General features: G+C 42.9%; 1 protein-coding gene across 14 annotated transcripts in view; it reads left to right on the top strand.

Annotated features, from left to right (window-relative positions):
- Positions 1-15,128, top strand: part of LOC119961852 (lysine-specific demethylase 2B) — a 290,442-nt gene that overhangs the window by 10,804 nt on the left and 264,510 nt on the right. For 7 of the 14 annotated variants that reach the window (XM_038789282.1, XM_038789334.1, XM_038789320.1 and 4 more), the window contains exon 2: positions 14,700-14,838. In XM_038789282.1, coding sequence (XP_038645210.1) covers positions 14,700-14,838 — 139 coding nt within the window. Of the gene's footprint in view, positions 1-12,656; positions 12,788-12,935; positions 13,088-13,764; positions 14,343-14,699; positions 14,839-15,128 lie in introns of those variants that run through there. The other 7 variants (XM_038789370.1, XM_038789360.1, XM_038789342.1 and 4 more) reach the window with 4 other exon arrangements.

Here is a 15,128-nt window from a genome sequence, read left to right as displayed (position 1 = left end):
TGAATTATACTGTAAATGGCAAGGTGGGATGTCTGTTAGCTTTGACAAGGAGCCATTGGACTCGAAACGTTAGCTCTTTTCTCTCCCCACAGATGCTGCCAGACCTGCTGAGATTTACCAGCATTTTCTCTTTCGTTTCAGATTCCAACATCCACAGTAATTTGCTTTTAACCACTAGCTACAGATCTCATTCAGAAAAATACTCTTCCACCGCTATGCTCTGTCTTCTATAACCAAGTCAGTTCTGGATCCATCTAGCCAGCCCACCCCGAATCCCAGTCTGCCATGTGGGACCTTGTCAAACGCCTTACTAAAGTCCATATAAACTACATCCACAGCCCTTCCCTCATCAATTTTCTTTGTCACCTCCAAAAAACTCCATCAAGTTGGACATGACCTTCCCCATACAAAACTATGCTATAATCCATTTTTCTCCAAATGTGCATACATCCTGTCCCTCAGTATCTTTTCCAAAAGCTTCCCCACCACTGATGTCAGGCTCACTACACTATAATTTGCTGGATTGCCCCTGCTTCCCTTCTTAAACAAGGGGATAATAGTGGCTAGTCTCCAATTCTCTGGAACCTCACCTGTGGACAAAGAGGATGTGTCGACATCTGTTTAGAACAAAGAACAATATAGCACAGGAACAGGCCCTTTGACTCTCCAAGCCGGTACCCATTATGATACAGACCTTGGCCAAAACCCTCAGGACTTTCTTGTGCCATATCCCTCCATACCCATCTTATCCATGTATTTGTCAAGATGCCTTTTGAATGCCCCAGGTATTTCTCCCCATGCCTCCTGCAGTAACATGGGATAAATCCTAACCGGCCCTGAGGACTTGTCTACCTTGATGCAATTTAGGATACAAATTGCATCCTAAATTGCAATAGAGAAAGTTTCCGTAAACTTTCCTGGTGCATAGAATCATAGAATTTACAGTGCAGAAGGAGGCCATTTTCCCCATCGGGTCTGCACCAGCCCTTGGAAAGAGCACCCTACTTAAGCCCATGCCTCCAGTCCTTGGAAAGAGCACCCTACTTAAGCCCATGCCTCCAGTCATTGAAAGAGCACCCTACTTAAGCCCATGCCTCCAGCCCTTGGAAAGAGCACCCTACTTAAGCCCATGCCCTGTAACCCAGTAACCCCACCTAACCTTTTGGACAATGAAAAAAAAAAATTTAGTGTACCCAATTAAATTTTTTCCAATTAAGGACCAATTTAGCGTGTTCAATCCACCTACCTTGCACATCTTTAGGTTGTGGGGGTGATACCCACGCAAACACGGGAAGAATGTGCAAACTCCACATGGACAGTGACCCAGAGCCGGGATCGAACCTGGGACCTCGGCGCCGTGAGGCAGCAGGGCTAACTCACTGTGCCACTGTGCTGCCCTACCTTTTGGACAATTAAGGGGCAATTTAGCATGGCCAATTCATCTAAACCTGCACATCTTTGGACTGGGAAGAAACCGGAGCACCCGGAGGAAACCCACACAGACACGGGGAGAAAGTGCAAACTCCACACAGTCACCCGAGGCCGGATTTGAACCCCGGTCCCTAAAGCTGTGAGGCAGCTGCTAACCACTGCCACTGTGCTGCACCTAAGTGGCTATGTGCACCTAGTGTGGTGTAAACCATAAAGAACCAGAAGGTCCCAAGATTGATTGCTGGTTTGCGTTACATTAGTTGTTCTCTACTAGTGTAAAGATGAGAATTGGTTCTAGTTTTGTACTAGCTGAAGGAACAGTCAACTCTTGACTACTTTTAGACTTCAGGGCCTTTAAACTGATGTGTGTTTTACAGAAAAAAGATAAAAAGACTTGCATTTATATGGAATCTTTCACAATCTCGGGTCTTTACAGCCTTTAGTGCTTTATAGCCAATTAAGTATTTCTGAAATGTAATCATTGTTGTAAATGTAGGAAATGTGGAAGTATGCAGTACATTCTAGAAGTATGCAGAAAATTCCACTCTGGCCCAAATTAGCTTGATCTCCGAGTGAGAGGCGGTTCCTTGAAATGATAAGTCTGCACTAGATTTTTTCCTTTTAATTTGTCGCTGTTGTAATGTAGAAACTGTTGCATTTAATTTGCACATAACAAGGTTTCATAAAGAACAGTCAGATAGTGACCAAATAATCTATTTTTAATGATGTTGGTTGAGGAATGAAAATTGGCCAGAACTTCCCTGCTCTTATTGGCATAGTGCCAAGGGAATCTATACATCCGTCTGAAATGGCAGATTTGACGGTGGCTTAATTTCTCATCTGAAAGAGCACAGCTCCAGTAGTGCAAGGCTCCCTCAGTACTGCACTGAAATGCCAACCTACGTTATGTGCTCAAGCCTGTGTGGGAACTTGAACCGACAACCTTCTGACTCCTGGGAGAGTGCTCCCACTGATCCAAGGCTGACCGTATAACACTGTTGCTCATGGTGCTGACTTGAAGACATTTTTGGTGTCTGTGCACATGCATATTTGCCGCACATGTGCAGTTTTCCTTACCGGTTAGTTGTAGGCTATTAGTGTTGAGTGGAGTTCAAACTTACCTAATAATCTTTTTATAATTGTCGCAAGTAGGCTTACATTAACACTGCAATGAAGTTATTGTGAAAATCCCCTAGTCGCCATACTCCGGCACCTGTTCGGGTACTCGTAGGGGGAATTCAGAACATCCAATTCACCTAACAAGCATGTCTTTCAGGACTTGTGGGAGGAAACCGGAGCACCCGGAGGAAACCCACGCAGACACGGGGAGAACGTGCAGACTCCGCACAGGCAGTGACCCAAGCCGGGAATCAAACCTGGGACCTTGGCGCTGTGAACCAAAAGTGCTAATCACTGTGTTACCTGCTGCCTTCATAGTTTTTAATCATCTGTAGGCGGAAAGCAAATCTTGAGATGATCAAGCAGTAATCGGATGCCAGATTTGATCAATTTTTAGGGTTTAATCAATTACAGTACCACAAACTGTTCAGAATATGCCATTTAAAAAAGGATACAACTTCCTATTTAATGCACCTCAACTTCTGTTTTCAATTAGAAGTATGAGGTGTTGGCACACTAAGTGCACTCTGCTGATAAAATGATTTCCTAAAACTGGAAATGAATTCCCATTTTAGGTTTGATTACATTTTCACATCTTTCAGATTGTCCTTAACTGTCTGTGTTGTCCTGTTTGAGAGTGGAAACAAAGCAAAGGTTTGGCCTTTGAGTTCATTCTGGATTTTTGTGTCCAGGGATTGGCCGGATGGCTGCTAAACTGGTTTGGATGAGGATTTACTGCCTGTACCCACGTTCAGTTGAATGAATCATTAAACATGAGAAGTTTTGATGTTTACCGGGATGATTTTAATAAATTTCCATTGTCTTAAACAATCAGGATTAGTGCTTCATCTGAATTTAGAATTGCATTTTCAAGAAGCATCTGACATAGATTTAAAACCCCCTTCAGCTGAATTGAATTTGTAATCAATATTTTAATATGAATTACATTGAAACCCTTCTATAAACAAATAATTGGCTCCCCCAATTAGCTGACATTGACTGTTTTATAGGCGTGGAGAGCCATAATTTGGGCTTTAGGTTGCTGCTCAATATTTTCAAAAGTAACATCTAAAATAAATAGGTGCTATCTACAAATAGCACAATCATTGCTGGGAATGCAAACTAACAGGAGGACTACATTTCTGACTCCATGCCATGCTGATATAGCGTCAGGTTTTAGGCAGCTCTATTGAGCAGGCCAAAGTCTAATTACATACTTCCTCTAAAACAATCGTGTTCAGAAATAGATTTATTGGTAAGCTTTTAACAAGGGCAAGGGAGTACATTCCCAGGGTATTGGCCAATACGTTTTCTTCATCCTTCATAACTTAAAACAGATTACCCAGTCATTTATGTGGAACCTTGCTGTGCATAAATTGGCTGCCATGTTTGCTTATCAACTGTGACTACCTTTAAGGCTGCAAAGCACTTTGGGGTGTTCCGAGAATATGAATTATACATAGTTAGACAGCACAGAAAGAGGCCCTGCTGCCCATTATGCCTGAACCAGTTCAATGCAGGAGTTGTCAAATTAGTTCCATTTCCCTTCTCTTTCAAGAATGGTTTCCTTTTGAGAATTACCACTGAATCTGCTTCAACCACCCTTTCATGCAGTACATTCCAGATTATTACAACTCGGTGTGCGGAGAAATTTCTCCTTATCTCCACTCTGTTCTTCTGCCAATTATTTTAAATCCTGTGTCCACTAGTTAGTCATTTTCCTGCCAATGAAAACAGATTTTCCTCATTTTTCATCATAATTTTGAGCACCTTCATTAAATCTCTCCATAACTGCAATATGAAGAACAGTCCCCACCTATCTTGTTCATGAGTCATCATCATAAATGGCACAAAAGAAACCATTTGGCCACCAAGTTTGTGTCTCATTGCTGGTTTCATTCTGGAAGATCAATGTGCACCATTTTCAATGACATGACATGACATCCTTTCTAAAGTATGTGCTTAGAATTGGAGACACAATCCAGCTGAGACCTAACCAGTCATTTATGAATTCTTAACATATAACACTTCCTAGCCTTTATACTCTGCCTCCACTTACAAAGCTCAGGATCCTGTATGCCAATTTAATAGCCTTGCCAATTTGTCCAGAAAGGTTCTGCTCTTTTCTTTTGAAAATGCTTCTGAAATTTTATTGTAGGTCCAGTTGAGTTCGTCTTCAGAGATCTTGGTTAGAAAAGTGTCTGTGTTTTCTCATATCTAGTATGATTCCCAAGACTTAGGAAAATGTGGCAACAATAATTCTGAGAAACTTTATTTGGTTGAAGACGTGTTTCTCAGAGATTGTGTTGACCAATTTGTCTCCTATGGCATAAAGATCTGTTATGGCCACTCAAAAATTATGCACTGTATTGTGCGACCCTTGAAAAGCCTGAATATGCAAGGTTTCCTCTTTGATTATGGATACCGTATTGCCAGCCAGAAAAGGTTCCATACCTAAACCAGTGTTGAATGGGACAAAATTATTTGGGTGCGTCTGTTTATTTGAATTTGGATATTGAACTACATTATGATGGACGTCTCAGTAGCACAGTAGTTAGCACTGTTGCTTCTTGCATCCCGGTTCGATTACCGGCTTGAGCCACTGTCTGTGTGCAGTCTGCACGTTTTCTCCATGTCTGCGTGGGTTTCCTCCGGGTGCTCCATTTTCCTCCCGCAAGTCCTGAAAGACGTGCTGTTAGGTAATTTGGACATTCTGAATTCTCCTCCGTGTACCCAAACAGGTGCAGGAAATTGGCGATTAGGGGCTTTTCACAGTAACTTCATTGCTGTGTTAATGTAAGCCTACTTGGAACAATAAAGATTATTATTATAATTTATGCAAACCAGGACATTCAGAAGATGAAATGAATTATAACTTTAGAGCTGCGTGAAATTGTACATAATGCAGCTTGGTCTTATGGCATACAAAGTATGGAATATAGAACTGTATCATGAACTTGGAAGTTTGTTCTTTGTTGAGGATAGGTGGGCCTATTATTCTGTCTAATATTTCTGATGTTACCTCTCTGTTTAAGGGTATTTAACTTGAATTGTATAAATCATTGGTCCTTGGTGTGGCAAAAGCAGCCAGTGGGATTGACAGTATGTAGGTGAATTGATGAACTAGGTTGGCCATCATGGGTCTTTGGTTGTGCTGACTTAAAACCTACACTGTCTTCACGCTTGCTTCATGTAGGGCTGGAGAGGGGAGAGAACTTTCATGTCCAGTCTGTATGGGAAATAAGTGGTCTTTTATCTTGAAGAAAGATGACACTCTAGGAATGAAGGTGAGTAGTTTTGTAGGCTGTAAGAGTAATTCAGGGTTCTATGAACAAATAGGGAAATTAGTTTCACATTAGTTACATTTGCACCACACATGTGCAAAGTAATGACTATCTCCTACAAGAGAGGATCTTTTTTTAAAATTTAGAGTACCCAATTATTATTTTTTTCCAATTAAGGGGCAATTTAGCATCGCCAATCCACCTACCCTGCACATCTTTTGGTTGTGGGAGTGAGACCCACGCAGACACGGGCAGAATGTGCAAACTCCACACGGATAGTGACCCGGGACCGAGATCGAACCCGGGTCCTCGTCGCCGTGAGGCAGCAGTGTTAACCACTGTGCCACCGTGCTGCCCTTACAAAACAGGATCTAACCACTGCCCCATGACATTCAATGGCATTATCATTGCTAAATCCCCCACAATCAACATCCTGGGAGGGTTACCATTGATCAGAAGCTGAACTGGACTAGCCATATTAATACTGTGGCTACTAGGGCACGTCAGAGCCTAGGAACCTATGGTGAATAACTCGCCTCCTGATCCACCGAAGCCTGTCCACCATCTACAAGGCGCAAATCAGGAGTGTAATGGAATACTCTCCACTTGCCTGGCTGAGTGCAGCTCCAACAACACTCGAAGCTTGACACCATCCCGGACGAAGCAGCCCGCTTAATTGCTCCCCCTTCCACAAACATGCATCTCTCCACCACTAATGAACAGTGGCAGTTGTGTGTACCATCTACAAGATGCACTGCAGATATTCACCAAGGTTCCTTAGACAGCGCCTTCCAAACCCACAACCTCAACCATCTAGAAGGATAAGAGCAGCAAATAACGGGAACCCCACTACCTGAAGGATCCCCTCCTAGACACTCACTACCCATGACTTGGAAATATATCTCTGTTCCTTCACTATTTCTGGGGCAACATCCTGGAACTCCCTCACTAACAGCACAGTGGGTGTACCTACACCTCAAGGACTGCAGCAGTTCAAGAAGGCAACTCACCACCATCATCTGAAGGGCAACTAGGGATGGGCAATAAATGCTGGCCTAACCAGTGATATCCATATCCTGTAAATTAATTTTAAAAAAAAATTAAAAACAGCCATCTTTCAAGGATAGATTTATAATGACGTCCATAACGGGATTTGATATTAATGATGGTAAAAAGGTAGTGTCAATCCTGTGCCCTTTAGATAAAAGAAATGCATCTAAAGTTGTTGCGGTACCAGACAGGTGGAAGTCTGTTGTTAGATAGTCATGGGTTTAAGTCACAAGATGGCTGCTTTTTAGGATTAAGTTTCATCCATCCTCGGCCATTTTGGATATAGTGTCAACGTGTGGCAGGAGGTCAGAACAAATATAAAGTCGGAGCATCAAAAGTCACTGTTTTGTTAGACAGTCAACTATTAATATTGATATCCTATCTGAAGGAGATTCTGTGTCATCAAGCTGTGTCAGTAAAGAAAACGCCCCATCAAGCAGAGGAAATTTGACATGTATGTTGTGGATTGCAAGTCTGACCTTGAAATTTATAAAACTGAATAAACTATTCATAGCCAAACTGGCTGGAGGGACAAGGTGGAATTGAAATGAATAAGTTATCAAGTGCCATTCTTATGAACCATTTTGCAACTGGTTTTAGATCTGCAGAGACCATGTAGTCTTTCCAAGTAGTTACATTTTTTAAAAAACAGTTTATTTATCTGTTGCTTTTCATGGTATTGTACTGTCTATGATTTTTCGGTCCAAATAATCTTCACATTTTGCGGCTGGATGTATGAAACCCGCTCCCTGGGGACGCTTAGTGTCTCTAAAGCTAGCTGCCAAGAAGTATCAGTTATTAAATGGACATGTCTTTCCCTTTTCACCTGATCTGCCATAGCAAGGTCTCATATTGCTCATTCTCTGCCATCTGTTAATGAAGCAACAGTTGGGAAGAGGATTTTAAAAGTATTTCTGAAGAAAGAGACACACCGTTGAAGCTTTTTGTCTTGCACTCATCAGGACAGGTGGAAGACTGCCGAATTCAAAAGGGAACAACAATTTATATGCATGAGAAAAGGGTTGCTGATTAATTAGCAAGTCAGCTCTGATTACATACAAACCGAAGAATGAGGAGCAGGAGTAGGCCCCTCAAGGCTGTTCCGCAATTTAACATGATCGTGGCTGATCTGATTGTAACCTCGAGCCCACATTCCTGTCTTCGACCCCCCAATAACCTTTCACCCCCTTACTTATTAAGAATCTACCTCTGCTGTGAAAATATTCAAAGACTCCGCTTCCACCTCTTGTGAGGGAGAGCATTCCAAACACTCATGACTTCTCAGAAATAAATTCTCATCTCTGTCTTTAATGGGCGACCCCTTATTTTTAAACTGTGACCCCTAGTGACATGCAACAGTGACAAACAAATTTGTGAAGTGTTCCATATTTTTTGTGGGCGGCACAGTAGCAGTGGTTAGCATTGTTGCTTCACAGCACCAGGGACCCTGATTCAATTCCCGGCTTGGGTCACTGTCTGTGCCGGCTTGGGTCACTGTCTGTGCAGAGTCTGCAATGTTCTCCCCCATGTTCTCCCCATGTCTGCGTAGGTTTCCTCCGGGTGCTCCAGTTTCCTCCCACGTCCCGAAAGATGTGTTTGTTAGGTGAATTGGACATTCTAATTCTCCCTCCGTGTACCCAAACAGGCACCGTAGTGTGGCGTGTAGGGGATTTTCACAGTAACTTTATTGCAGTGTTAATGTAAGTCTACTTGTGACACTAATAAAGATTATTATTATTATTAGTTCTGGATTTACCCACAAGAGGAAACACCGGCTTCACATCCATCTTGTCAAGACCCTTCAGGATTTCAATTAATTCCAGCAGATACAAGCCTAACTAGTTTAAACTTTCCTCATTAGCAAGCTGCATATTCCAGGTATTGGCCCAGTAAATCTTCTCCGAACTGTTTCCAATGTATTTACAACGTTAATTAAGGAGACTAATACTCTGCCCAGTAGTCCAGATGTGGTCTCATTTCAAAATGTTGCCATGCCAAATGCACCAGGGAGCTTTTGTCCCTGTGCATTTGATTATTTGAAAAAGGTGCAATGTTTGGGCATGTTTCTTTTGCCTTCAGAGAACAGGTCTTTACATTCGAATAAATGTAATTTTTAGCAATAAATGTAGCTTCTAGCAAGTGTAAGTGAGCGACATTGTAAGCTTAACAATCCTTTTAAATTGGTTGTTAATGTAATTCTTAGCACACTCGGGATTGCGAGCGACTTGCCCTCTACAAACAAAAGGAACATGTCCAGACATTGCATATTTTTGAATTAACAAATCTGTGTGGTATAATAGCTCTGATGCATTTGCCATGGCAACGTCTCAACCTTTCAGAACTGACTCGCTGACCAATCAGAACCTCTTCTCAAGCAATATAAATCGTTCCCTTTGAAATTTGGCATTCTTGCACCTGCCCTGATGAGTACAAGACAAAAAGCTTAAACAGCATGTCTCTTTTCAGTAATATTCAAGTTTTGTACTAGCAAGTGACAATTTTAAAACTGGCGCTTTTGTATTATATTTGTTTCTTAGCTTGCATAAATTAAAATAAAATGATGGTCATGCATGAATTATAGATTATGCAGTTTCTATCATTGAATACAGCAGAACTATTCCCTTACAAATACATTTGTATTAGTAAATAAAGGTAGCACAAAAGTGGTTAGCATTGTTGCTTCACAGCCCCAGGGTAGCAGGTTCGATTCCTGGCTTGGATCACTGTCTGTGTGGAGTCTGCACGTTCTCCCTGTGTCTGCGTGGTTTTACTCCGGGTGCTCCGGTTTCCTCCCACAAGTCCTGAAAGACGTGCTGTTAGTTGAATTTGACATTATTAATTCTGTGTACCCGAACAGGCGCCAGAATGTGGCGACTAGGGACTTTTCACAGTAACTTCATTGCAGTGTTGATGTAAGCCTACTTGTGACAATAAAGATTATTTAAAAAAATTAACTTCCATTATTGAAAGTTTTCTGAAGAGTCAATATGTTGGTATGTTAAGATATAATCCAGTATTTTGATTGATAAATAATCTGGCTTTGAAGTGGACTAGAGAAGTCAAACATCTCTAATTATTGCTGTTTGACAGCAACATTTGTGACCATTATAAGATTAAGACACGAAAGTGCAAATTGTTATGAAATTGAAATATCCTATGTAATGTCCATATTGCACAGCACGGAAGTAACACTGAGTGAGGGAAGGGTGGCCATTGCACTTTGGGTAGGACTTTCAATGTCCATCACCAAGAATAACTTGGTAGAAGCACTTCTGACTGGCCGATTCTTGAAGGATATATAGTACAAAGGAAGACTGTTGCTATTTTGGAGGCCAGTCATCTTAGGCCACGGACCTTTTCGCAGGACTTCCTCGGGACTGCTTTATCAATTACCGTTGCCATCATAAAACCAGAAGTGTTCAATTCAATTTGCAACTTTACAAATATTGAAGCAGACAGTGTCCATATGAGGCAAGACATGGACAATGGGGGTGGGGGCTGTCACCGATAAACAGAAACTTAATTGGAACAGCCACATGAATATTGTGGCTACAAGAGTAGGTCAGAAGCTGAGAATGCTACAGTGAGTAACTCACCTCCTGACTCCCTAAAGCTTGTCCATCATTGATGGTACACTAATTGGAATGTAAGGAATACTGTGCATTTGCCTGGATGAGTAGAGCTCCAACAACACTTGAAGCTCAACACTACCCAAGGTAAAACTTGCTTGATTGCCATCCTATCCGTCACGTTCAACATTACTGGCCCGCCATGGTTGGAGTTTGAATCATCTTCAAAGTGCATTGCAGCAACATGCCGCTGCTTCCTCAACAGCATCACGCTAACCCATGAGTGATAGTCATGGAGTTTTTTTTACAACATGGAAAGAGGCCCTTGCCCCAACGTGCCTGCAATGGCTATCGAACACTTATCTAACCTAATTTTTCAGCACTTGGCCAATTGCCTCGAGTGCTCATCTAGAAACTTATTAAATGCTGTGAGGGTGCCTGGCTTTCCCACCCTTTTGAGCAGAGTTCTAGATTCCAACCACCCTCTGGGTGAAAAAGATTTTCCTCACATCTCTAAACCTCCTGCCCCTTAACTCTATGCCTCTGATTATTGTCCCCTCTGCTAAGGGAAAAGGTTCCTTCCTATCCACCCTATCTGTGTTCCTGATAATTATATACACCTCAATCAGGCTCCTGTCAGCCTTCTGTGCTCCAAGGAAAACAATTCCAGCCTATCCAGTCTCTCTTGAAAGCTTAAATCCTCCAGCCCAGGCAACACCCTGGTGAATATCCTCTCCAGTGCAATCACTTCCTTCCTATAGTGTGATGACCAGAACTGCACATGCTATTCCAACTGTAGCCTAACCAGTGTTTTACACAGCTCCATCATAACCTCCCTGCTCTTCAACTCTTATGCCTTGGCTAATAAAGGCAAGTATCCCATATGCCTTTTTAAACACCTTATCTACCAGTCCTGCTGTCTTCAGGGATCTCTGGGCATGCATACCATGGTCCCTCTGGTCCTCTACTTCCTAGTGTCCTACCATTCATTGTATATTGCCTTGCCTTGTTAGTCCTCCCTCCTCCCAAAATGCATTACTGACTTCTGTCTCAACAAAGTTGATTTAGCTCAGTGGGCTAGACAGCTGGTTTGTGATACAGAACAAGGCCAGCAGCGTGGGTTCAATTCCCATACCAGCTTACCCGAACAGGTGCCGGAATGTGGCGACCAGGGGCTTTTCACAGTAACTTCATACTTGTGACAATAAAAGATTACTACTTACAAGGGCAGCCCCTGGGAACATCACCACCTGAAAGTTCCCCTCTCAGTCAAACACCAACCTGACTTGGGAGGCATGTTGCCATTCCTTCATTGTCACTGTCAATTACCTGCTTTTTTCCCACTACATCATGGGAATACCCATACCACATGGAGTGCAGACATTGGAAGGTGGCTCATCCGATCCCCAACCTTCTTGAGGCCAGTTAAGGATAGACAATAAATGCTGCCCCTACTGACACACCCACACCACCACCGAATTTTAAAAAATTGAGGGAAGCAAACTATGTGCATTCTGATTATTATCAATTTAAAATTTGAGGCATTTACATTTTTTTATTTTAATGCAAACAAAAATTTGCTGATGTCTTCCATAGAATCCCCTAGAGGGAGCAGGTGCAGACACGGCGGGGCCGAATGGCCCCTTCCTGTGCTCTAAATAACAAGATTCCCTACAGTACAGAAGGAAGCCTTTCGGCCCATCAAGACTGCACCGACCCTCCGAAAGAGCCCCGTAACCCCACCTAACCTGCACATCTCTGAAGACTAAGGGGCAACTTAGCATAGGCAGTCCAGCTAACTTGCACGCCTCTGGGCTGTTGTTTTTTTTTAAATGTAAAGTTTCGGGTTCAATAGAGACTGGACGAGTAACTCGAGCACCGCGGGTTAGCATTGACCTCGAGCTGGCTATTGACAGTCTCCGGTACATTTTTTATTCCGCCACCCACCCAAACAGACAAGGACGGAACAGACAGATAGAGAGGGTGTGCATTGATGAAAGAATGTGCAGCATGGCACTTATTTCGAGACTGTCACCAGGGTGGGTGGGTCTCCCTTGAACTTGCAAACCCAAAAAGGGTGTTGCAGCCGGCCAGTTGAAACCCCGGCGACGCGCGTTGCACTTTAGCACGGTGGGGGGCGGGCTCGGTGTTGAAAGACGGTCTGGGTGGGGGGCGGTACATTCCGATTGCAGGGAAGTGGTGCAGGCGGCGCCGTGCGTGCGTGCCTGCCTGCGTGCGGCTCTGCATCGCAAACAATCCGTTGCTGCAAAACTGCGGGGGACACGCAAACCCCCCTAAATGCACATTTAAACAGGAGGAGGAGGAGAAAAAAAGGTGCATTTTAATGAGCTGCAAAGCGGAGAGGATTTAATTATTTTTTTTGGCACGGTGGGGTATGGAAGGAAAATTCCTGATTTTAAAAAGGGGAAAACGACATGACGTAAGGTGTTTTCTGGCTTTGGGAGTGCATGACGTCATATGCAATAGAGTCCTATAGAAAAATGGTGTCTTTTTACACGGGCTGTAGAGTGACTGAAAGTTATTTGGATTCACAAAATCCTGGGTGATGCATTGGTGATTTAGAGTAATGCTATCTCAAAAATGGATGTAGAGAAAGAGTCTGGACGAAGATTGGTCTGTAGTTTTTTGTAACGTAACGAGTTTTTAATGCCATATTAAAAGGGAGAGAGAGAGGATTTATGCAGCTACTAGTGATATGGAGGGGGAGCAGTCACCGTGTGACTGGAGCTGAAATGGCCTCTTGTTTGTTTTTATTTTGTGGGGGGGGGGCGTGTGGGAGGGTAGTAACTTCCTGTTTTATTTCTGAGGGTCAGTGAGGTGGGGAGGGGGCTTTTATATTTTTAAAAAACGTTTCCCCCCCCTCGCTTTATTTTTTAGAAAAAACATCTATTTTCCGTCCTAGGCACGGTTTTTTTCTCTCCAAGTTGTGAGGGAAGTGGCTGAAGTGAGTGGCTCTGGTGTGTTTACAGTGTCTGCGTGAGGAAGCGCTGCTTCCCGCTGGCCGCCTTCCATCCTACAACCCAGGCTCGACGGCCTAGTTTCACCCCCCCCCCCCCCCCCCCCAAAGCATCTTCACCACCCCCCCAACCACGGTTTCCCCTTACTCCCCACCCACTCCCTTCCTCTCACCTCCTCGAATCCCCTCCCCACATCTTCCCTCCGAGTGATGTTTTTGTTTTATTATAAGAAACAAAAAAACCCCAAATATTTCTATACCCCCGGAGACGTGCGGAAAAGCCCAAGACCGAAGGACTGGGTTTGTGCTTTTTCAAACACTTCTCGTATTCGCTCGAATCGGACGCCTAGCGACCAGAGAGCTGGCCAAAAAAAATGCCTATGTATGCAAAATCCTGCCGCTTCAAAAATGAGTTTTTTTTTTTCAAATGAGCAATCTGCAACTTCACTTTCCCGTTTGATTTCTGTTTTGTGCATTCCAGTTCACCCCCGCCCTAATTTTCATATGTCAGTGGTAATTAAAAAAATAATAATTCAAATCTCGCTGTGTGTTGGTGTGGCTCGGAAACTCGCCTCTAATTTGCTTGGACCGGGCTCCCACTTGGTCTAAGGCAGTCAGACCGTTAGCATTCGCAAAAGTATTGCACCAAATTGAATTCCAAACATCGTTTGCATCGAGATTTCACTTTTATGTCTGATCCCTTCCCGGACTTGAGCAAATTGTCGAGTAATATAACGCAGCAGGTCTGAAAGGTCCTTCAGCAGGATACAAAGTGTAAACAAAACCAGGCTGCTTTAGAAACTGGACCACGAGTTGTGAAATTGTTTCAACAGTTGCAGTTTTTGTAATTTTAAGAGGAAAAAAATGCACATAAGCACGTGTAAAATGCAAATGTACGAAGAAAGGACCGCGGTGAGACGGCTTCATTAAAATACATAAGAGTCATAAATATCTTTAAGTTGATAGATTTACAAAGTCCATTTATGATGTTAACGGTGCTTCAAATTCATCCTCCAAGTACTTAATGATGTCTTTGTATATGAAGTACGTCCTGTTCCTCAATTCAATGCGTTCATATACAAATGTAAACTTTGGTCGTGTTGTTTTGACTAACCCTGTTCAAAAATCGTGCACATTCATAAGGTTAAATTTAATACCTTAGCCAATACACAAATACAATGTTTCATTATGAGATCTAATATTTGAAATGGCTGTGGGTTCAACACTGATGTAGCGTTACATCCAGGTCTGGTTCTGTTCTGTTTATAGCGCACATTTTGTAGAAGGCGATATGACAATGAGGACCTCTCAGACGATGACATAGCCAGCATGAGGACTTTTGATGTGGAGGAAAAGCTTAGTATTGCCTCATACAATTCAAGTTACGTGCACTTTATGAAAGGAAAAGGTAAGAATTGGGAGAGAGGTGTATTTTTAAATGTACAGTAAATCACGTTTCGATCGCGACTGTAGCAGCAGTACTGCAGCTTGCCTGGTCAGAGGACTCTGCCTGAGTCTCGAATTTCCCGCCGTGAAGGCAGGCTATGACTTCAGAGCTTTACGAGTATCGTCATTATCTCACAAGCCAACTCATTATTTCGCCCCCCCCCCCCCCCCCTGTATGCATATTTTTTTTTGCCGTGCAATCAATTTCAAAATGAGATGACGTCTGAAAAACAGGAAAACCATTGAGACGTT

The sequence above is a fragment of the Scyliorhinus canicula genome, chromosome 1 (genome assembly GCF_902713615.1).
Source record: "Scyliorhinus canicula chromosome 1, sScyCan1.1, whole genome shotgun sequence".
Lineage (NCBI taxonomy): Eukaryota > Metazoa > Chordata > Chondrichthyes > Carcharhiniformes > Scyliorhinidae > Scyliorhinus > Scyliorhinus canicula.
The sequence above is the reverse complement of the archived record's forward strand: the minus strand, read 5'-3'. Positions and strand labels throughout refer to the sequence as shown.